General features: G+C 36.3%; 5 protein-coding genes across 6 annotated transcripts; all 5 read right to left on the bottom strand.

The window, feature by feature from the left end:
* Positions 1-193: 193 nt before the first annotated feature.
* Positions 194-758, bottom strand: LOC148693837 (uncharacterized). Its single transcript, XM_088678434.1, has one exon. The coding sequence runs from the start codon at positions 651-653 to the stop codon at positions 366-368; it is 288 nt and encodes a 95-aa protein (XP_088534560.1). The 5' UTR covers positions 654-758; the 3' UTR covers positions 194-365.
* Positions 759-2,568: 1,810 nt separating this feature from the next.
* Positions 2,569-4,660, bottom strand: LOC137729227 (F-box/kelch-repeat protein At1g30090-like). Its single transcript, XM_068468089.2, has one exon. It carries the CDS (start codon positions 3,943-3,945, stop codon positions 2,728-2,730), a length of 1,218 nt encoding a protein of 405 aa, XP_068324190.2. The 5' UTR covers positions 3,946-4,660; the 3' UTR covers positions 2,569-2,727.
* A 1,218-nt stretch (positions 4,661-5,878) lies between these two features.
* On the bottom strand, positions 5,879-7,276 carry LOC148693836 (uncharacterized). Its single transcript, XM_088678119.1, has 4 exons — positions 7,112-7,276; positions 6,964-7,007; positions 6,809-6,879; positions 5,879-6,680 (listed from the first exon to the last, which is right to left on the bottom strand). Exons 1-4 carry the CDS (start codon positions 7,274-7,276, stop codon positions 6,466-6,468), a joined length of 495 nt encoding a protein of 164 aa, XP_088534245.1. The 3' UTR covers positions 5,879-6,465.
* Positions 7,277-8,220: 944 nt separating this feature from the next.
* On the bottom strand, positions 8,221-11,233 carry LOC148693835 (uncharacterized). Its single transcript, XM_088678279.1, has 3 exons — positions 11,007-11,233; positions 8,456-9,682; positions 8,221-8,421 (listed from the first exon to the last, which is right to left on the bottom strand). Exons 1-2 carry the CDS (start codon positions 11,058-11,060, stop codon positions 8,507-8,509), a joined length of 1,230 nt encoding a protein of 409 aa, XP_088534405.1. The 5' UTR covers positions 11,061-11,233; the 3' UTR covers positions 8,221-8,421; positions 8,456-8,506.
* A 149-nt stretch (positions 11,234-11,382) lies between these two features.
* On the bottom strand, positions 11,383-13,851 carry LOC137730062 (uncharacterized). 2 transcript variants are annotated; one of them, XM_068469129.2, is made up of 2 exons: positions 13,690-13,851; positions 11,383-12,979 (listed from the first exon to the last, which is right to left on the bottom strand). In XM_068469129.2, the coding sequence occupies exon 2, from the start codon at positions 12,973-12,975 to the stop codon at positions 11,557-11,559; it is 1,419 nt and encodes a 472-aa protein (XP_068325230.2). In that variant the 5' UTR covers positions 12,976-12,979; positions 13,690-13,851; the 3' UTR covers positions 11,383-11,556. The 2 variants fall into 2 exon arrangements, with proteins under 2 accessions (XP_068325230.2, XP_068325232.2); XM_068469131.2 differs by having other exon boundaries at positions 11,383-12,994; positions 13,690-13,821.
* Between the last annotated feature and the right edge of the window lie 10,094 nt (positions 13,852-23,945).

Here is a 23,945-nt window from a genome sequence, read left to right as displayed (position 1 = left end):
CTCACCATCGATATCGACGGCGAATCCTTTACTCGGATTTGCACATTCCCTTAAACAATCACGATTCATACAACCGATTTTACTTAGTGAAATAAAGCATGATTGTTGTCGATAAATAACCGCGATCCCCGGAGTTATTGTACTAATTTAGCCTTGAGAATTGATCTTTGCTTGAAGACCAGTCCCACCGACGGAGGGCATAAAAGCACATTTCTCATTGTAATTACATTTCATACAAAATTAGACAATTACATCGATTTTCCTCTATTTTAATTTTAACCAAAATAATAAATAATAATAAAATACAAAAGAAAAATTGAAAGCAACAATGTAATTGTATGATGGGAAAAGGAAAAGGAAGCCGATCAGACGGCCCTGATGGCATCGGAATGAGAAGAAGCTGCGATGGCAGCGGCGCTTTTGGGATCCTCCGCCTCGAGATCCGCGGCCGTGTTGTTGAGGGCGGGAGGGTTGAGAGGAGCGCTGATGTCGGCGGAAACGCTGCCGTCGTCGTCGGGATCGTAGTCGGGATTGAGGCTGCGATCGATGGCTTGGCGGCCCTGTTCGAGGCAAGGTTTGCAGGCAATCTCGATGGCGATCCAACCGAGAACCACACCCACTATCGCAATCACTGAGGCCGTTATTGCCCCCATTTTCTTCTTCTCCTTTCCTCTCTGCGGTTCTGCTTCGTCGATTCTCTTCACTCTCGATGCTCAACTGACAACGGTGTGGTTTTCTTAAACCTTGCGCCAACGAAGAGTGCACTTGATAATGCCATCTGATTGGGCTATATTCACCACCACCCAACCCTCATCAAAGCCCACTTATTGGCCCATTGTTTATTAAACAAAAGATATTTTTATCATTTTGATTCTTATTTAACATAATTTTTTACGGAATGATCAAAATGATTGATAGTAAACAAAATCAGGTACAACTCTTATCGATTTCAAATCTCAAGAACCAAACGAAAAGTTATGACAATCTCAGAAATCATTTTAGCTAAAAAAATAGTAAACTACAATGAACAACTAAGAAGCCCAATACATGCCAGTACACCGTACACGGTAAAAATTTAGGAAAGCAAGCAACCATTTACAGTTTACTAATTTCGAGAACGTTGAGGTACCATTGACACTTCGCTTTCAGTAACAATCATAGGCACTTTGTTTCACATAACCCCACATAATGCATCCAGTTTTCTGAGATTCTAAAGTACGTCAATGTATGTCTGCTTAATTTAACGATCGGGTGTGCACTAAATTTCTTTAGAGAATTTAACTGGTGAAGCAAAGTCACTTATAACGCAATATATACTAAACATTGATGTACAGTAGGAGTCAAGCTTCTTCTGCTTTTATGCTTTTTGGTAAATAGCTCACATTCACAAAACTCACATATCCCTCGTTTCATACCCCCCCCCCCCCCGCTCTCTCTCATCACATGGGTAGTCATGTGATGAGAGAGAATGAGAGCGGTATGAAACAAGGGATATGGGAGTTTCTCCCCTCACAAGACTCTTCAACTCCAAGCTGTATGTAAACTGGTAGCACCAGCTGTTGCCTCATCCTCTCTGTTGTGGTGTCCTTTTCAACCCCAAATCCAGCTCTTCTCAACCACAAATACCACAAATGCTCCATAACTCCCAATTATTGAACAATCCTGGAACTCAATTAAGGCCATGGCCCTCCAACAGTTTGGTTCCAGCCTTCCAGGACAGCTATACCTACCTTCACCCTTTTCTTTGAAGCTCACACAACTTTGTGATCAATCCAGATGTCGATCTCCATAACTGCAAAGCGCTGAAAAATCTGATGCAGCGCCCTATCACGAAAGCAACTTGTCCAAGGGTTTACTAAAATCACGAACGAAAACACTATGCACATTGTAAACCAAAGAAAATCTTGGAGGATTACGTAAACCTAGCATCTACTCCATTTGGAATATGATTATGCAGTCATTTGTTCAAACGACACCCAATAAGGAGCAAAGGTAGCTAGCTCGACTGAATCATATGTCACATAGTGGCCGAATAGAGAAAAGCCTCGAGAATAAGATCTTAGGCATACATCAGAGGAAAAACTACTAAGGAAAATAGAGATATTATGCAGGAGGGTAAGATACATCAATACTAAGCTAACACTTTGTAAAAGAACAATGGTTCACACTTACCCACTTGATGCATTGCCGACCTCATTCTTACGATGCTTGAAGTTCATTGCCTTGGTTTTGATTAGAATTCTCAAAATCGAAATATCAAACTGTCACTAAATAGGCACTTACTGAAAACAAGGTTACGGAATACAGCACGAACCAGTTAATAGAGGAAGTTGATACAAGAGTAACTACTGGTTTCGGTACTGAATAAACTAGTTTCTCTGTTGCAAAGATATATAGTATTCAACAGTGCCAAATATATGTCTGAAAAAAATAGTGCCAAATATAAAGTTCATCCGAAAACATGGGGAAAATATCTGGGGTATCCAAGCAAGAGTACAACAGTATACGCAACAAACAATGAGAAATCAAGGTAAGAAAGGAAGAGAAAACAAAAGATTAACAAGCATATAAACAGAGGAAAAACAACCATATACTTGAATACATTCCAATAACACAAAAGCCATTTTACACACATCCATTCGCTTTTTACAGCTTAGGTATTTTATATAACCAGAACTTATTCAAGGACATACAAAGTGGCAGAACATGATGAAAGAGATTGACAAGCTAAGCAAACAGGACCTGTGAACTTGAGGGCGTTAAGTCAGAGAAACAATGCGGCGCATCAACCACATTCCATCGAACACCAAAGCTCCACTTCTTCTCGCAAGTTCCTTTATGGCTAACCCTTGAGATTTGACCCACAGCAACATGAAGGTTCCTACCCACAACATATATCATGCAATCACATGCATTAACAGCAAAGGGTTTACAGATCTGCTCTGGCAAAGGGGGTCCTTCTATTGGTTCCCAAGAATCAGCATCCGCATCATAAACCTTAAGCTTCATCCTTTCAAGCTCCGAGACCACAAACAAATGGCCATAAATCACCACACTTGAACCTGTCCAGCCTTCTCTCAGACCAACAGCCATGCTTTCCCAATTATTGGCTCTCGGGTCATAAACCTGACCCCTGGGAGAGACAAAGAAAGGCCACAACCAGCCTTCTGTAACAAGAAGCTTTCCATTGAGAACTGCTGCATCATAAGAGGCCATATTTGCTCCCATGCTAGCTATGGGATGCCAACTCCCTTTAACAGGATCCAAAACCTCAGCTGAGTCAAGCTCAAAAAGATCTGAACTGTTTCCTCCAGCCACATAAATCTTCCCATCAATAACTCCACTTGCAAAAAAAGACCTAGCACTTATCATCTGATTTATTACAGTCCACCGATTCCTCTGAACTTCGTATTTCAGGACCAAGTCAAGCGGACAGTCCACATCAGAGACCATACCACCGCAAATAAAGAGAGTTCCTTCACGGGGCATCGAAACACATCTGAAACCATGGGGAAAAACCTTGTCTCTGCAGGGCATGGGAGGGATAGTGTGCCAAGAGAAATTAGTGAGATCAAGAACCTGCCACTGAATCCTTCCAGTGCACTTGTGAAAGGCAAAGACAAAAAGCCAAGGGTCTTTGAAGCCTAATTCTTTTCTTCGAGTGAAAAACCGCTCTTTACTACCAAACAATAGATGCCAACGCTTGCAGACAGCTTTGCTTGCTGTGTGGCTTTCGACTGGAACCCGAAGGAGACAGTTAAGTGCAACATCATCAGGAAGGCCAGGAATGAGGGGGTTTTCCTCAAGAGATAACTCTAATTCCGGGGAAGGATTCAACAACGAAGACTGGATAACCGCTAACCTAAACTTCGGGGATAATGCAATTTGAGAATCCCCTAGCTTGTGTACCGGCGCCTGTTGGGAGGACAATCTAACCCGTTGCATATTTCCCCGTTTGAGCAAAATATACCAAAACCCTTACTTTACATGCAACTTAGTTCCTATATTTCGTCTCCGATAATCTTACTAAGAAAAGTACTTATCTTTCACAGATTTTGTGCAAATAAAGCAATCCCACTATCCAAATTTACACAAAATTACAGCAGCAAATTATTTTACATGATCATAATCTAAACATCCAAAGTTAACTCACATATATGAACAAATCATAACTTTGTTCTTTCTATACACACAATCACCACTATCTCCAATTAAAACACCAAATTCAAAACCAAAAGCTATGAAATTTGATCCCAAGATGAAAAAACAGAAAACACCCAAAATTCACACTACCTGATAAACCAAAAATACCTCAAAAAGCAGCTCAAAATCCAATCTTTTGTCCTTTAGCACAAAAAATCCAACCGCCGAAAAAAACCAGTTCGGAAAAATCACAAAGAATCGAACTTTTTGTTACCTTTTCAGCTTCAACATCCATCAAACACTAAACCCAGAAGAACACAAACAAGCTGTACAACTTATGAACAGAAGCAGCGTAGGAGAGATAAAGAACGAAGAGAGAGAAAGTGGCAAGAAGAACAATAACTTGCAACCAGAAAAGGGTTGAAAGATTGTTATATAAAGATGGTGACTTGATGAGATTTAGAGAGGTCTGCTTTTTGCATTTGCATCCAAATAGGAAGAGCAGGTGGTGACCCATCAGCCCACTCTTCCTCCATAAACTAAGATTATTTATTATGTGGCAAACATGGTTCTTTGACGCTAGATTAAGGAATAACCACGCGCCCAATGACCGAGTAAAAATACACATGGGAGAAAAGACGGGGGAAATGTTTTGGTAGAAGTTGGAGAGTGAATTGCACGCTCCTTGATGAAAGTGGAAGAGGTTGTACACTCTTACACAGAAATATTGAAAAGGAGATTTGACTATAGAATAAGATAAATACTAACCTGTTACCCAAAAAAAAAAAAGATAAATGATAACCCTTTGCTGATGCGTTTATTGGAGTACGATTCTCTCCGCTATGTTTTTTTAGATCCATTTTTATTTAAACGATTACAATTAAACCAAATCAACATTTTTCATTGACGTCTTTATAAGAGAAACAAAGAAGAAAGTGAGATAGAAGTTTAAAGGAGGAGATTTAGAGATGAGAGAATCCTAATCTACGTTTGTTTTAGCTCCATAGCTCCTAGTGTTGTTTTTAATTGATAATTTAAGTTCAATTCTAGCAGCTGGGTGGTTTACCGAAATATTCATTTTTATTCTTCACACATTTTTTTTGTTAATTTTGTCATTCGGTCTCTCTCAATTTATTTGATTGAACGGCCAAAAATTAATAAAAATATAAAAAGTAAAAAGAGATGTGTAGTTAGCACCACTCTTATTTGAACTCTACTTATTTTCGTAGTTATCTCATTATTTACTTTTATTCAAACATTTGACGTAACATAATCTTAACGCATTACTGATCGTACAGTCTTAAAAGCTTGAATATTTCATTTTCGATTTTTTGTATAAGATATAAATATCGTTACCTCTTGCACGTTAACACAAATTTTCGAATAAAGATCAGAATCAAAGTTATTATTTCATGCAAAAATAGAATAAGTTCTCAACTCTCTATCATGTAAATTCCCATATGATATTCTCCTTTTCTAAGAAGAAAAGAATTTTGGTGTGATTAAACCTTGGAGTTGGAGGTACCACAATGCTAAAGGAGAAAGATACCATTATCCTCCTTTAACAAAAAGGGAAGAAAGAGGATGTCTCATTAACCAAAAAAGAAAGAGACAGAAAAGTGGTGTTTACATCCATTTGCTATGATAAGGTTCTACTTCGTCATGCATTACAACGATCTGAACTGTTTATATTTTAGTATATCTTGCATAGATCATACTTACGAAAAAAATTAGATAAATCCAAAATCACTGGACATTCATTTATAATGAAAAAAAAAAAAAGATGAATATGATTCTACAAAGAAACATGAAAGAGATTGTTTGGATCATTAAAATACATTACGAAATGAACCCTACAAAAACGCATATCAAAAGCGTGTGTTCTCAAGTCCTAACCCCATAAATAAAAGGCTACAAATATCAAATATGTTGGTGAGGAATAAACTTAGAGATACGTTTTTTCTTTACTCTTTTAGAGATGATACTGATAACGAAAGAAATACAAGTGGGAATGAAACCGAATCCACACAAATCGTGCTTGCTCACAACACCTACCACCTACCACCTACCACCCCAAAACTGCAATTTTAATTTTTATTAGGGAAAACTGTGTCATTTTACTCAAAAATCCCTTTATACCAAGTTTGCAGACAATTTCAAAGAAAAATACAAATTGGGTTTGTCTGCTGAATTTAGGAAGATAACAGTGAAAGATAGAGACCGTCACCAAACCAAACCACATTGTTAATAATCTGGTTTTGGTCAGAAAAGAACAATTAACTATCATAGCAACCGGTCTTATTAGCGAGAAAAAACTTGGCTTCATAGGTTCAAACACTCACGTTTTATGTCTCTCTCATCACCTAACATGTCATGCGAAGATAGATATAGAGAGCATAATTTACCAATTCTCACCGTACTCAGCCGGATAGGATAAATTTCCAATAAGAAGCTATAGCTTCTCTTGACAGATGACTGCAACTGCTCATTAACATCCTTGATCATGATCTGCAATCTGCACATAAACAGAACAACGTCCAATCGACCAAGAAAGAAAAAGAAAGCAGCAGTAAGTTTCCTGCAATGACTCCATAAAAATAATGCAACGAAGGTCTAAACACGATTCTCTAAGGGGAAATAAAAAACAGCCCTAAGATGCTTAGCGTGGTCACTTTAGACTCCCAAATCAGTGTTGTAGCTCCATTTGCCATCCCATCTGCCACTGCATTCTTCTCTCTATAGACATGCAGTAATGTACAGTGTTCAAATTGCTGCATAAAAAATCTGCACTTCAAAAGGGGCGACGGTGGATAACATTACCTTGTTTCATCAATTTTACAATAATAGCGAAGTCCGTCTGAAATCTGAATACATCTTTAGTGCTTTCTTCTAAATTGCAAACTGCAAGCTAAACTGTAATCCCCAGATTTCTACTTCAATATCCCCTGCCAAGATTGGTTTAAATAACTTTCCCTGCTCTAATTCCGCCAGATGCCATTCTCCTCGGCCCATCAACATTCATATTCTGCCATTCCATTTCAGGAGGCTCCCAAGCAAGAAAGACCTGTACTTCCAGTCGGTTTTCGAGAATAGGGGAACTGGCGTCCAGCCAACCTCCCACAGATACCAACATGTGAAATCAACAGGCTACTCCTTTCAAGATTATCACATTACAGGTGTTTTTCTTTAAGGATTAGCCAGCATTCAGGCCATATAATCCGATAAAGGGAGTAACGAGCTGGTTTGGCACTCTGATGTCTCCCAAATGCTTTGAGCTCTGCTGCAATCTCTCTCAATATATGAAATATAGATTCAACGCGTCAATGCCGTAATTGGCATACAGCAATTTTCCAACAAAAGCTCCAGCAAGAGCCAGGCCGTTTGCCGCCTTCAAAGAAGAGGCCATATGCAGACACTAAAGTGAACATTTCAAGCGTGTCCCCCATAGATGTGTATTACTGACTGATCCAATTACACCACCAGGATCACAGGTAATAATCGCACCAATTTCTCTGCGCATACAACTGCAAAATGTTTAAGAATAAAAAATAACAAGTAGTTCTGAGAGTGCAAGGACCATATGTCAGTTACCGACAAGGTACTTTTCTCTACTGTGCATCCCTATTGAATAACAGAAATAAATTTGTTGCGACAACTTTGTTGCTTACTAATCATGTAAGGTAAATCAGACAATTATATGCATTGTAAAGATAGAACAGAAAGAGGGACACCAAGACTTGAAAACCTTATCATATTCAGGATAATAATGTATAAGACAACAATAATCCAAGATGCTCTTAAGACGTAAACAAGTTTAAGTGAATTGGTAACTCCACCAAACTGAAGGTGCAGACTATATATAAATAGTAGTAAAGTAAAGAGGCACACCACAATAACCATATCAGTCTATTTTCCTAACGCAATACATTTACTTCTAGGATGAAAAAGAAACAGAAAGACAACCAGATGTGCAGATATAGAATCAGAAAAGTATGAAGTCATAAATGAAAAAATAAAAATAAAAAAAAGATTTCTTTTCATTTTTAGAGAGAGAGAGAGAGAGAGAGAGAGAGAGAGAGAGAGAGAGAGAGAGAGAGAGAGAGCTAATGTCCCTTTATCAAACCCATATCTATTTATAATATTCACTGCTTACAAACACATTGCATAGATAAAGCTACAAATTAGAGACCGGTCTAGACTTATTTGGCCCTCCTCTTTCGCATAAAAGTTATTTGTGACCCATAAAAAGGAGTTTCATCTCTAGAAAGCTCTTTGAAGGCTTATCTGGTCCATGCTAGAAAGCTCTTTGAAGGCTTATCTGGTCCATGCTAGCTCAGAGTTTTGTAATATAGCTGATACAAAGCTACAGATGTAGAGAGAGATCAAGATTTGTTTGGTTTTCCTCCTTCACATTCGAAGCTATTCCTGATCCTGAAAAGCAGTTCTCTGAATCTTTAAAAAGAAGAAGCTCTCTCTTTGGAGGCTTATCGCTTTCCATTGACGGTGCATTCATGATCTCAGCATTTCCACCTCCTTCACCAAAGCAGTGTCTTTTACCTCCTATAGAGTTTAATGCAGTTTGTGTCTTGTACAGGCCAATTTCACCTTGGCGTGAAGATTGACTGAGATGTGGAGGCTTATCTGTTTCCATTGACAGCTCAGAGTTGATCTTAGGCCCTTTTAGTGCATGCATCATCTCAGCACTTCCTCTGGCTTCATGTAAGGAGCACCGCTTCCTTTTCTTAGAGGTTAAGACAGTCTCTGTCTTACACTGACCGATTTCGCCTTGGCCAGAAGATTGACTGGGATGTGGAGGCAAGGAACCACCAGTACTAGGTTCCTTGAAGCCAGCTGACTGATTTGAGCGGAGATCTGAATCAAGATCAGTTACAGCTTTCACATGATATGAAATTATACCATCAATGTGAGCCTGAAGGTATGGCATACCATCCATAAAAGATTGAAATTGATCATTATTAAGCTCACAAACACCATTTATGACAAAAGAGAATGATGGGCCGGAAGGGATACCAGTTGGTAATGCGGTACAACAGGATGCAGCCATAAAGGATAAAGGTTTAGAATCTGGGATTTTGGCATGACCACTGCTAGATGAAAATTTTGGAGGCATGGCGCTCGTATTGTTCTCATAGGACTTGCTCACAAACCTCACATTCACCTGGCTATTTTGATTGGAGTAGAATCTCTTGGAGAAATTCAAAGGAGAGGTTAACTTACCAATGAGATTACTTGGATTGCTCTCAGCAACTCCAGAAAAAATTTCAGGATGGAGCATGCTGAAAGGATGAGCATTGTGAGTCGTAATTTCTGAGTTGCTGAAATGGCTAGCATACCTCTGGCTCCTCTTTGCGTTGATCTCTTCCTTATGAACCTTAAGATGACCCCCTAGAGCCTGGCGATTTTGTAACACCCTTTTGCAATAGAAGCAGTGGACGCCCACATGTTTCTCTGCCTTTTCTTTCTTAGGGGTTAAACGGAAATTCATTGTTGAAGTGAAAACGGCAACCCTTAACAGGGCCTTTGAGAAGAAGAAGAAGAAGAAGAAGAAGAAGATAGAAGTATAAGCAAAAACAATGAAGCGGTGAGGAAGAAGCCTTGCTTCTTTTCTCTGTTATATCAGTGTGTGGGGATGCTACAAAACCTATTGATAAAGGAGATATTTGGAAAATGACAAATCCTCATAAAACTCATTTAAGAATAGAAGACACGTTCCACAAATAAGATATAAAAAAGTTGCCACGTACAGCTCATGCATTGGAAACATTAAATCAATCCTATCGGCATGAATGTATATAAAGGAGAGCCATTAATACCCAACAAACCAACAACCAAGCGTAATCCCACTAAGTAGTGTTAGCTGTATCAATTCGAGAATGTTATTGCGCTCGATTTTGCACCATGGCTTCCCTTAGCTCCAAGTATTCCATATCATTTCTTAAAGTCTATTTCCAAGTCTTCCTAGGTCTTACCACCTCTTTTACCCTGAGCTTCCGTCTCATAGTCGCATCTTCTAACCAAAGCATCTATAGGTCTTCGGTTCAAGTGTCCAAACCACCGATTTTCTCTCATCTTATCTTCAATTGCGGTCACTCCTACTTTACCTCAGATATCATCGTTCTTAATCCTATGTTTCTTGCGTGCCTACACATCCATATGCATTCTCATCTGCACTACACTTACCTTTTTGCATGTATTGATTTTAGACCGCCCAACACTCCATGTCATAAAGCATTGCTGGCCTTATTACCGTCCTGTAAAAATTTTCCTAGAGCTTTAGCAGCATATGACGATCACACAACAAACTCGATGCACTCTTCCACTTCATCCATCCAACTTGTATTCTATGGTTAAGATCTCTATCTAATTCTTTATTCTTTTGCAAGATAGATCCAAGATGATAAATCATCCGCTCTAATGCATAAGGAAAATAAAATTACATGAGTAGTGAACTCGGTGCAGAACAAATGTCATAGACCTTGTTATACATAGGGTAATAATTGCAGCTCTATGACAGTTATTCTGCGACATGTTTGCTGCTCATGTAATTTTTTATTTTTTTTATTTTTATTTTTTTTTGAACAAATCAATTTATTTTTCTTAAGCATTAATGACTCTTCTTCATGCAGATGTTCATAAAGAAAACTAAAAAAAAAATTAGCAAGACAACTGCAAATTGCAACCCCCCTGCTATGGAAACTCATAAAGCTAACTGATAGCAGCTTTCCAATTAAGCCAAATAACTGAAAATGACAAATCCTTAAAATCTGTAGGTCGCAATAAAGACCATACTCTTGTAAAAAAAATTTAAAAACCCGTAAATTAAAATTAAAAACTACACATACCTTTGCTTCACCAGTTGATCTAGAGAAGCCATAAAGCCCCTTTTTACACGCCATTCTTCACTGCTGGAGTATTAAGCCAAAATAACATCATTTTCACATGAATGGTAAGCATCATACCCCTTTTCTGCACTGCTCCTTTAGAGGGTAAGAATATACGACATACAAAGGATGTCAAACTTACTCCAAACCATAACAAGCCCAAGCAGTTGGGTTTTATGTAGTTCTCTTCAACATCATTCAAAATGCTAAGCTTGAACCATTTTGGGTTAGACTCAACTTGTTTTCAGTAGTCTTTTCATAACCATTCGAATTTTCAAATGGTTTCATGTAATATACTTGAAATCTTTTCCAGCAGGCTCAGAAGGCTTCAAGTAAATTACTTCAAAACTTTTTGTTTCAGCTACATTACTTGAAGTTATGTCAAGCTAGTTTCAAAGCTTAATAAAAAGTGTCAATGAAAACATGAAAAGTTTACAACATTAGAAAAGATGAAAATGCATTGTCTCTAGATAATAATTTACTACAGTTTAGGGCTATCCACGCCCCAGTTCTAGGCAGCAAACTCACTTTCGGAATTAAGATGAAGAGTAGTAGGGTTCTTGCAAGTTTTACGGTAATGACCAGTTGAGCCACATTTTCCACAATTCCGTGTAGACTGCTCTTCTCCACGAGACATTTTTTTGGGTTGAGACGGAGTTCTTTCCTTCTTGCACCTTTCACTTGACCTCTGTTTAGAAGAAAGTTCTGGTGATGATACCCCAATATCTTTCAATGCACAATCCAAAACCCTCTTAGCTGTCGAATAACTTATATTCACTCCAAGATCTTTCTGCACATCCTCAATGATATTTTTCGGTTTGCATTGGCACAAAACACCCTTGTATTTCGACTTTACAAACTCACCAATGAGCAAGCTGCTTGCTTGTCGGTGACTGCCATTTTTTGCATCTAATGAACTGAGATTTTTAGCATCTGATGAACAAGAGTGGCGACTATCATATTTTGTTATCATGAAATAATCAGAGTTTGGCGCCTTGGTTGCATGGACTTTCCATGTGCAGTTGTCGTTCACACATTCAACAGCAAATCTCTTTCTCGTGGACCTCTTAACTTTGAACTCAAAACTTCTTTTAATTGCAGCAAGGGCTAACATCTTCTGTAAATCCTTTTTGCTCTTGTACACTGAACCTAGTTCCATATCTCCCCCTGCTTTCAACCCCGAATTCAGCATCCTATTAACCATTTCTTCTGTGAGTTTACGCCAAGACCGTGCTCGAGGTAGAGATTTAGGAGGATTGAGATGATGATCACAAAATTGCATATTTTCATGATACATATTATCAAATCGTCCGCTGTCATGAGGCAAATCATCAAATTGCAAGTTTGGCTGAGGCACCTCAGAAAGTTGCAGGTTGTTTTGTTCCACATCAACTTCTATATTATCATGCTCCTTATCATTTTCGAAATCATCATGGATCAATCCATCAACACAATCCGAATTTGCTTGAGTCCCTGAACTGAAGTCCATTGGCATTCGACTGGAAATGAAGTCAAAGGAATTTTGTTCTTCATGTTGAGTGTGGGGATCTAATGAATGAGATTTTGTAGTATGAGTTGCAAGGCCAATTGGAGCTTGTTGATTACTTCCACTTCCAGAAGCTAATACCCTGCGTTCAAGAGTAATGCACAATGGAATTTTCCAGTCCCGTGCAACACTCTCACAAATAAATGCGGCCACGTCGTTATCATCTACTACTTCTGCAGGATACGGATGAGACTTTCCACTATATACAGCTTTCATTATAATTCCATATTCATTTGGGTCGACCTTCATGAGACCATACAGCCTATCTCGAAGCTCCTCATAAGTAAGTTTTTCAGAAACAACTAATGCCTTAGTTTTGCCACCCTTATATAAGGAATTCACCCACTTCCCATCATACTTGATCAAAATTGTCAAATTAGTCATTTTCCTGAAAGTAAACAATCTTTAACAATCATATAAAAGTAATACTTAACAAAACAATTTCAAAACAAATTTTTCAGAACTACGTGCTCGAGATGGCTTCTACATTCTAGTAGGTACTCAAGGGGGCATCTAACAACACTCCATAAGCAGTTCAACAATTCTATGATTTGATTGGACAGTTAAGTGATTAAAAGGCTCTCTGTACCAATCTGAACCAGGATCAGCCTAGTCAGCAGCCTTACAAAACCAGTACAATGCGAGTATCGAAATACAAATACAGAACTCATTTAGTCTATACAGTAATAAGTTTGTAAATGAATAAGTTGTTAACTGGGATTAAAATGTTGTACACAAATAAATACACAATATCAATCCAAAAGGGCACAAAAGAATGCAACTTATTAGAGAACTTATGTTCAACAATCTACCGATAACGGCCTACCAGCTCTTAGATGTGCAAAAACAAAGAGAGAATTGTCATTGGCTACAACTGGGTAAGTTCTTCCATCAGGGGCTACCTTTTGCAAACAAAGATGATGCTTTTGAAACAACGTAGCTTGTGATTTCTACGTCATAAACCCTAAATCCTAACTGAATCTACAGCATAGCGTTTCATTTGTTTTGGTGCAGAAAGGGGGCAAAATCGCTAAATCAATTGCATAATTTAATCCAACAAAATCAAAATTTAACATCAATAAAGAATATGAGTTTTACCAACGGCGAAAGCTACAGAGTGTTGCTGACGATGGGGCGGTGGCGCCCGCGGCGGAGCCGACGGAGTCGTTTGGAGAGCTTTAGGTATGGAGCAGGCTGTCGTACGACGGGCGTCGAGCAAGGCGCCAAGGCGTGGTGGATTTTAGATAAGTAACCTGGAAATGGATATTGAACCTCGTGGGTATCTGTTTTGGGTCTTGGGCCTGGCCATGAATGAAATTGGATCACAAATTCTTTCAAGGCCCATTTATGAAAGCCTAAAGAATTAATCGACACCACAAATTCTTTGAAGGCCCATTTATAAATGCCTATAGAATTACCCAACACACCTCTCTCTAGAAAGCTTACTAGTACTGTCCCATTAGTTATGGGGGTGTGATATCCACACACCCCATTTTACTTCTCACACACCTTTTAATTTTCAACCGTCGGATCAGATGAATTGAGGAAAATCAATGGACCGAAATAATTGGAGAAATTTTTATCCTCGCGACGTATTTTCTATGTTACTGGAATACAGCCTGGTACACCACATCATAAAATAATTGGAGAAATTTTTATTTTCAAGTATTCTTCCAATGTGATGTATCGGACTGGGTCCCGAGTACATTGAAAAATCTCCCCCTCCTCACCAATAGTCTAATCCTAGTGGCTTAGATTGTACAAATAAATACTTGAGAAAAAGTACTCTTATTTGTGAAATGATGTCTCAAAGTTGGATTGATTTGAAGAAAATAAGTGATTGACTTTCACGCAGAAAGAGAAAACGAGGGTGAAAAATCGCCTATTAGGAATGATAGTTCCACCATGGCCCCTTTTGTGTCAAATCACCAAAACATGAACCATACAAACACAACCCCAAATGTAGAGTTGGCCGTCTAATAATAATTAGCATATTTTGTTAGTGTAGGGTTGAAAGAATACTTGAATTTAGGACTCTGAAGGACAAGGATTTTGGGTGGAGGACCAATTGCTGTTTTAGGTGGTTGAGAGTGGCTCCAGGTTTGTCCAATTGGGTAGGCCATTGGAAACACAACTTGATTCTTTGTTTGTTTGTTTCACTTACTCCAAGACCAAACTAGGCCCCAAGTGAGGCTATTGCACTCCTTGAGCTCAGTCTTGTCAGCCCACCATCGTTGTCGAGTGCTCTCATAATATCGTGATCAATTCAATGTGATACATATGTGTTACCTTTATAATTAATTAATAATTATTAGCAATTGTACACGCGTTATACATGTGCTTATGAAAATTTTAAAAATGAAATTTACAAAGAGAGAAAATATAAATGACCGTTAAAACTTTTTTATGACGACCTTTAAGTGATTTTTAGTGCTAAAGAGATTATTTATATATTTTGCGACTATTTTTGAATAACTATTTCGCCACTAAAAATTTATTTTATTATGGAGTAAAACGTGTAGGAGAAAATGGGGTAACTGATATGGTAACTTTTCTTTAATTTTGTTGATAGGGTTAATTTGATCGTTTTACACTATTTTAATCGACGAAGAAGATTTTGTTAATAGGTAGTTTAAGTGTTGGTTCTTCATAATTAACTTAATATTATGGCAATCATTTACCAAGTTTTTGTGTGTCTAGGCATCAAAATCTGGTCGAAATGATTTGAGAAGTGATCTGAGACCACACTCTGTGGATATTTATATATTTGCACCAAATCATATTTACAACTAATTCAAAACGTCCCTTCAAACTAGTGATGATAAATACGAGCACGCGGTTTTGTCAACCCCATATTTGTCCTTCTTTCCGACTCAAAAATACGCCAAATATACGTTACGATAAAGACAAGTTCTATTAATTATGTACACTTTATTAATATCTAAATTTGGATTCGGTACAACTGAACTAGCTTTATGCTAAACTCTATAACATCTCCTCTAAATAATTGTTCATAAGTTGACGCATTTTGTCAAATCTGCCAAGTGGTCACTTGCTAAATGGAAGTCAATTTCACCTTATATGATTTGCCCTTTATTGCTTCGAGTCCTGAATCGGTCGATCTACTATCCTATACCTCCAAGTCCTAACCCTGAATTCCAAGGCAAATGCAATTCATGCACGACTCACTTTTAGCAGCAACTTCTCCTAATATTAATTAGATATAATATATACCGCTTGCATGCAGATTATACAACATATTCGGCATGCAAAGCCCTAGAAGAACCAGATCGAATTCCCTTCTTAGCTAGGGATCCAGTTCTCTGGCAATCTATACTTTGGCATTAGGGTTTAGCTAGGGTCATTGCAATGGAGACCATTGGCACAATTTATCCACTGTTTTAGGGTTTTGGGTTTCAACGAATCAATTACATAATGCAATTCATGATCATGATCGTATCAAATCGTGCTTCTGTAAAATATAGTAATAAGTAAATGATTTGGCAAAGTACGTACGTAACTGTAATTTCCAAAAAAAAAAAGGGGAAGAAATTTCCATCATTTTTGTAAAGGATAAAGAATTTCTTTGTCGAAAGTAGTTGCAAGAATTGAAGTTTCTACAAGTGGAGAGAGGACTATTGATCTCAATGATCAACTAGATGTGAGTCTGGTGACAACACGACCAAGGAAAATAATTTTCACATATTTTCTATCTCTCTTTGCACATTCGCGTTTAATTATGGTCTTTATATCAAATAAAATTAAAAAAGAAATAAAGAGATAATTATAGACAAAATGTGTCAAAAAGAAAAACAAAATAAAGGTGCAAAAATCATTTTCCTTTTGCAAGTGGAAAGAGGACTATCAATCTCATTAATCAGCTAGAGTGGTGACAGCATGACAAGTGACATGGGTCTTTATATAGGATTATATATGTGGCATTAATGTGGCTGCCCTGGCCTAGCTAGGCAGCCTGTTGGGTGTGTGGTTTGTCACTGTTTTTGCCAGTTATATGCTGCAGCCACTTAAGATGTTGATGTGGGATTTCCTTGACGTTTATACGCCCCAACTTGGTTGCTCCAGAATGCTCGGATCCAATTGGAAATATATACAATCACCAACACTCCTTGTCCATTCAGCTTGGCTACACAAGCAAGTTATGGTCTCACTCTTCTGGTGAAAATTTTCTGCCAACTACTTGCATATATACGATCCAAAACAAACATGCATGCCACATTCTATTGTTCAAAAATATTGAGTGGTTCAAATTCACATACTGACGATATAACGCATTTATCCGATAATATAAGTCTGCCGACAAGAGATATTACCCACACATGTATATAAATTAACTGAAAATATGACTTTAACCCCTCAAACTCAATTTCTTTCATATAAAACCCGACATAAATTTTTTACTCGAATAAAACCCAATGACAAGACTTCACATAAGCAAATTCATTAATTATGTTTGACTTTACACATTTAAAATTTTTCAAATGCCTAAAATACCCCTTTTTGCATGTTTAATGTGCACAATTAAACATATGTAGATTTTAAGGAGGATTAATGATTTTACAAAAAAAAAAAAAAAAAAAAAAGGTACTTCTAAATGCATTGCATGTTATTTGAGAATTCAAGATTTCCATGTTTTGTAATTAATTTGGTTGATTCATGTTTCTCTCACTCCATAAAATTTGCTTCTAATTTGATATAGGAATTAATTTGGCAAGTTTTCTTAATCTTAACAACATTTTTCAATTTAAATATATACATTTTTTAGTGAAATAGTCTATCTTTTAAAATATTTATCAATAAAATAATGTACCTATTGTTCAAATTTTAGGACAAAAATTTACCTATTCTTATTTAACAATAATGTATCCACAATGTTATTTTTGTATGAATATAATTTACCTACTTTTTTATTTTATATGAAACTAATTTACCTACTGTGACAATAATGTATCTACAATACTACATAAAAGATTTACCTTTTTTAACAACAATAGTGTATCTACAATTTTGTTTTCGTATGAATATAATTTACCTACAATTTAACTTTTCAAAAAATGTATCTTCTATTTTATGTTTTACTATCATATGTATGTTTATGTGTTCGCAAAAAAATTTATCTAAAGTTATATAGTTAAGAGATATTGTAATGCATTATATTAATCCATTATTAGACTGGTAAAAGAAATTGTTAAAAACGTTAGCCATAATAGTTGGCTAATAATGGTTGTATGAGAACAGTTATAGAAAGTTGTGGCATAAATTGTAAATAACTTATATTAATAGGTTACTTGTTTTCTTATGTGGCAAGTTATTTAAATTTTGGGTTTTTATTGGAGGTTGATTCATAGGTGGGTTTTTATCCGGAATATTGAGTTGCATGGGCCCTTATCTAAACAACCCATAAATTAATGATATACATACATATATTTAAAGATGTCGAAACTATATAAAGAAGTATAAACAGTGTCTTAGAGCATCTCTATGTTCTCTTATTTTTAGTTCAATTTTAGCTAAAAACTAGAAAGTTACTTTAGAAGCTCTCTAAAAAAATTCTGCTCCAATGATACTCTTTAGTTTAGGGAGTCATAATGATTGTGGACTAATAAGAAAAGAGTTTTTAGTTAAAATATTAGCAATTAATGCTAGGAGCTCTTCTCTCGTCCCTTAGATTTAGAAGGTGAATAAGGAGTGTGATTGGAGACGAATTTTTCCAAATTCTCTTTAAAATTTAGCTAAGAATTCATTTGAGATGTCCATTGAAGATGCTCTTACACTAATTAGGTTAATTTTAATAAGAAAGTAAAGTTAGTTGCATGGTTAGGTTGCATAAAGTGTAGGGGGGCAGTCAGCCCTATATATCTTGACTCATGATTTATGTCTTCTAACCCCACCTGCCTAACTTTAATATTAAGATGCTTTAGCGTTTTCTATTCCCATATATAGTCAGATCTCATTGGTCTGGTTCATGCACCTTGACAAGTCCTAGTGATTATATAGAAATACACATAAGTAAGCAAGCACAAAAGAAAAAACAGAAACGAAAAGTTAATTAGATTGGAAATTTAGCAAACTGATCGAGAAGGCTAAGAACTTTTAAGAGAGGCGTAGAAAAAGGGCGGTGGAAAAGTAACAAATCCTGTATATTGAATTCGTGAATTGCTCAAACACCTACAGAACAAGAATCTGACATATATCATTCGAATATTTTGTGTTGCAATCAGTCCCAACCGGAAAAACACACCATGAGAGTTTTCTTAAGAAAGAGTCAATTTCCACAAACATAAGATGGTTTTTTTTATATCAAAATTTCCAACCACTTCACCTTCATATTCCTTTTCGTCATACATCTCACGTGCTTCGAAATTCAATCCTCACCCTCGAGTATGTAAATTTGTTCTGCGTAAAAAGGTAGTCAAATTCTTCTAGAAAAAACAGATTCCAAGATCAATTTGGTATGCAATTAAAGTGCTTATTCCACAAGCCACTTGTTAGACCTTGGTCAAAGGGCAAGACATAGAACAGTCTACTAGAGAGAGAGAGAGAGAGAGAGAGAGAGAGAGAGAGAGAGAGAAGAGAAAACGAACTTGAGTATTAATTCTGTTCTATCGCATCAAGTATTAGTTAATTAATCAAAGTGTGGTAAAGATTGGCAGGTCTTAGCAGTTGGTAGTTTATTCAGATCAGCTGCGGGAATATGTTTTGTTAATGCAGTCAATTATTCTATCAGAAAAAAGAAAGACAAAGCGGAACAAATGATTCGCATCCCAATATGCATACACTGTGCTCCAGTGAGCAGGGTTTGGTGCGTAAAAACTAGAAAGCTCGGAAAGGAGAGTTTGGCGGGGGTACTGTTCTCCACGTACCTAAACATTGATTTGCATAATCTCGACGTACCAAAATATTAAGAAAAAATTAGGAAACTAAAGGGGTTGGGTCAAAAGGCAAGGGACTTTTCTTGATTCCAATAAAACTTACTTGGTGTGCGATATTACTTTAAACTTTTTTAAGTAGTCAATCTTCATTATCCCACTTTTTGTATAAAATAACTAATTAACATGGGATATCATTCAACGATATAGCAAAAGAGGACCTATAAGTCTTCCTTAATTGCGTTGGTTAAAATAGAAAAAGCTTAAAACTAATGTATGACAAACGTAAGTGGCTCTCTACCACAGTGGTGGAGAAGAATGTTACCCTTATACTACGACATGAGCTCAAACCCTATTGGCTCTCTAATATAATATCTAATTTAACAAAATTATCGTTTGACAAAAAAAAAAAAAAAAAAAAAAAGGATGACAAACATTAATTAATCTAAGGAAGAACGTAATCATGCATTCTTATGCATCAATACTCTTATTGTTGTGAGGATGTTAAACAAGGTTAAAGAGTATCACACATTAATGAAAGGTGAAATCTTGCAAGGGCTTATAGTAAGTTAGGCTACTCATCATATTGCTAATTGGTTTTAAAGTAGAACCTCAATTTCCTTCATGGTATCAGAGGTGGTTGGCCCACATATGAAGCTCAACGACCCTATATGTTTCACGTCACTCAATTCAATTATCTACATATTCGTTATACGCAAGAGGGTGTGAGAAGATGCGAAGGTAAAAAGAGTCCCACGTTCTTACAACCTCTAACCAGAAGTCATATAATGAGTTAGAGTTACGATGGATCAACAAAGTTGAACACTTAAATAGTGTAACAAATCAAAGACTAGGGTTTATCTAGTGTGCGTGTGCACATGTGCAACCGTGTGTGCACGTGGGAAGAACGGAACCGAACACTACATGATGTGCTTTTCGGCCAGCCCTTCCTTGGAGGTCACTGACTAGTAACCTCGTAGATTCGTGGGGGTTTTGATCTCTTGCCTTCTTAATATATATGGTTATATGCAATATGACAAAATTCATATTATATAATCCTTGTAGAATTAGGCTTAGTTAAATTAGTTAACCCAATGTATATATTCTTCTCTGACACTCAAGTTTAAGGGTTCGTTTAGATGCACTTTTAAAATGACTGAAAACGCTTTTAGAAAAAATGTGTTTTGTTCCAAAAGCACTAAAAGTGCTTTCTGCAAGAAGCACCAGTTATGTGCTTCTTTCAGGAAGCACTTTAAGTGCTTTTCTAGAATTTACTTGCATTTTTACTAAGGATTGGTTCAAAAAACATTTTCACCAAAAACGTTTTCAACCATTTTAAAAGCACATTCAAAAGAGCTCTAAGTCTCTTTTTCCATAATTTAAATTAACTTAATGCAAACTATCGCCTATATATATATATATATATATATATATATATATAAACCCCCTATTATCTCAAACAGTTCATCATAGTAATTAGTTTTAAGTTCCTCTATTATCGCCAATATATGATTCTTCAATTACAACCAAGTTCTTGATTAAATTCCTATATGATCTTTTCCAATCTTTAACCACTAAATTCATTGGTTATCAGGCCTCACAACGAACATCATACCTTCTGCGATTGAAACTGGTCACATCTAAACACACACACACACACACACACACACACACACACATATATATATATATATATATATATATATATATATATATTTGTTCCTCACCTTTCCTTTTTCTTATCTTTTAAAATAATGGTTTAACTTCCTTTTACTTACTTTGTATTGATCATATTTGCGTAGTTTCAACTATCAAGAGTTGGTGGTACCGTCCATGAATCCAATTAATTGTAGCTTGATTAATATTGTTAATAATTTGTCATCATCAGAAACCACTTTCTAAAATCTCAATCACTAATCAACCATTATTGCTCTAAATTATAGTTCTTCGCTTTCTTGTGTTTTCATGTGCCAACTGCTAACTACCACAATAACCAACTTCTCCATTTGAAATAATCAGGTTTCTGTGCTTTAATCCATCCGTTAATTCATTATTGGTTCATGTTATAATTATAATAATTTGGTTTAGTTTATATGGTTTAAATAATTAAACTTTTGGGTGCTAACATGTGATTTGTCCGGCTTCGTGGAGCGCTAACTTAGTTATCCTAAGTTTTTCATGATTTTGGGTAATCCACTCTACTAAATAATTAATTTTTAACATACGCGTTTAAAGCCTTACCCAAGCCAGGTGGTGCTTTTTCAGATTAATAATATATTGATACATCTACTACTGCTAAATAAAGGGAAGAATGTAGCGAAAAATTAAATGTTATATACAAGTTAACACGGAGAAACCAAAACCGACACACAAAACGAGTTTTGATTATTTACTATTCCAGAATTAGTGGGCCAAAAGAAGAATACCCACTTTGAAATGCCATGAGTTCAAATTCCACACACAAAAGTTGGCACTCAAGTTTCTAAATTGGACAATAATAATTATAATAAAAGGCGTCCTAAGCTAATTAGACTTTCTGTTTTGCGAGTATCAATATAAAAACATCTACTGTACCCAGATTTATTCTTACTTTGCAAACAAACGGTTTCTAATAATAATAATAATAGCCGCACTACTGTTACTGTATGTTGCAAAACCTAAATTTTGTGTGAGGATGTCAAAGGAGAATCCAAAATCGAATGTTATGTAAACATAACTGTAAACAGGAAGCAAAATTTGAACCGAGCACTAACCATTCATTTCCGCCAAGGTAGTCGTGTCTGTCACTATATGTGCTTCCCTGTAGTAGTACTTTCTGTCCCCGTACGTATTGTGAAGCGATTTGTGTGGTTTGTCAATGCCAAAGCCAGTCAGATGAGATGTGGACAGGGCCTATGTCTATTTGCATGGCCAATGAAAATTGAAGTGTCTTTCTTTTTACTAGTGGACTGCAACATTTTCCTTGATTAGTCTCGGTTGTTTGAACGATTAAAACCATTGTTCATTTTTTTTTTTTACTTTTTGGCCTAAGTAATTAAAAAGTTGCTTAGAAGCAATGTTCAAGTCATGGGATTTGACAGCGGACTTAAAAATCACTTACATATGTTTTACGCTCAATCATGGTGCATTATAAGTAAGAAATATTAAATTGATATCATGAAGAAATATTAAATTGAATGGGTGATTTTATTCATAGGGTAATCCCTTCATATAAACATCACAAGCCTTGAACTTTAAGGATTAAAATTCCTTAAAATGTAGGAGATCTAAAATACATTAAATTACAATTCTTGTAAAATAAAGAATCTAACTTATGTTGGTTTTTTTTTTCTCGATATGTTGGGTTTAATTCTATCAAATAATGACCAAATTAAGCACTGCAAAGTTTGCAAGTTGGTCGGGGAGTTGGTGCTAGGGTTTTCATGAGAGATTATTTTCATTTAACTAACTTGGCACAATTTTCATTTTCATCGGTGGCTCTTATATATGGAAGGCATACAATGCGAGCTACAAATCCGTTTAATGCTGTGCTTTGGTACCATTTGTCCCCGAATTGTGAAGCAAGTAATTGGGTGGTTTGTCATTGTCATTTGTCAAAGCCAATCAGATCATATGAGCTAGGACAGTGAAGTGTCATGGCTTTTCACAAATAGCTTAAGACTGCAACATTTTTCCTTAAAGTTTTTTGCAAGTTGTATGTTGGATGTTACTAGGATTGCCTTGCAATTACCCTATTTTCATCATTTCACCAAGCACTCATGGTGTCGATGACCCCACCCGATCTTGTCGCCTTTAAAATTTTTCTACTCACTTTGATGTTTTAATTTGTCATGGACGGTCGATGTACGTAGTAATTAAACGTGTATCGCATGTTCCATGTTGTTGAGATATATAGCGAAAGGGTAATATTAGACAATCCAAATTTTTAAACAAAATGTTGTTAACCAAATAATGTGGTTGAAGATAATCGAATTATTACTTAAGTGTTGATTAATGTTTTTATTTATTATTGGTGACACATCATTTAATTTGCAAATTTGGTTTAAAGATTTGGTCTCTAGCATTACTCTATAGTGAAAAGATGAAAAAAAATGACTTTCATTGATGAATATTTGGAGAAAGGTTTCGTAAAGAAGAGAGGGAAAGAGAGTTCATTTCACACTTAACAATTTAACAGAACCTAAAACTAAATCTTATCCTCTCTATCCTTCTTAACAGAATGAATTACAAAACTCTCTAAGTCCAGTACAAGGACAGAGGAAGACCCATGACAAAATTACTATCAAGGTCCACGGTAGTAAGGCTGAAAATGGAGTGAGTATTTCCTACCATAGTACCTCATGCGATAGAGAAGTCCTCGACATTGATAACACACTTGATAATTAAAAGAAAAAATAAAAATCATTTTGCACTGCTCTATTTGAAACTATAAGGAAGAAATCATGTACGTTTGATTACGTTAAAGTC

Source organism: Pyrus communis, chromosome 10, assembly GCF_041283825.1.
Source record: "Pyrus communis isolate YQ-2024b chromosome 10, ASM4128382v1, whole genome shotgun sequence".
NCBI lineage: Eukaryota > Viridiplantae > Streptophyta > Magnoliopsida > Rosales > Rosaceae > Pyrus > Pyrus communis.
Note: the sequence above shows the minus strand (reverse complement) of the source record. Positions and strands in the feature narration are given on the sequence as shown.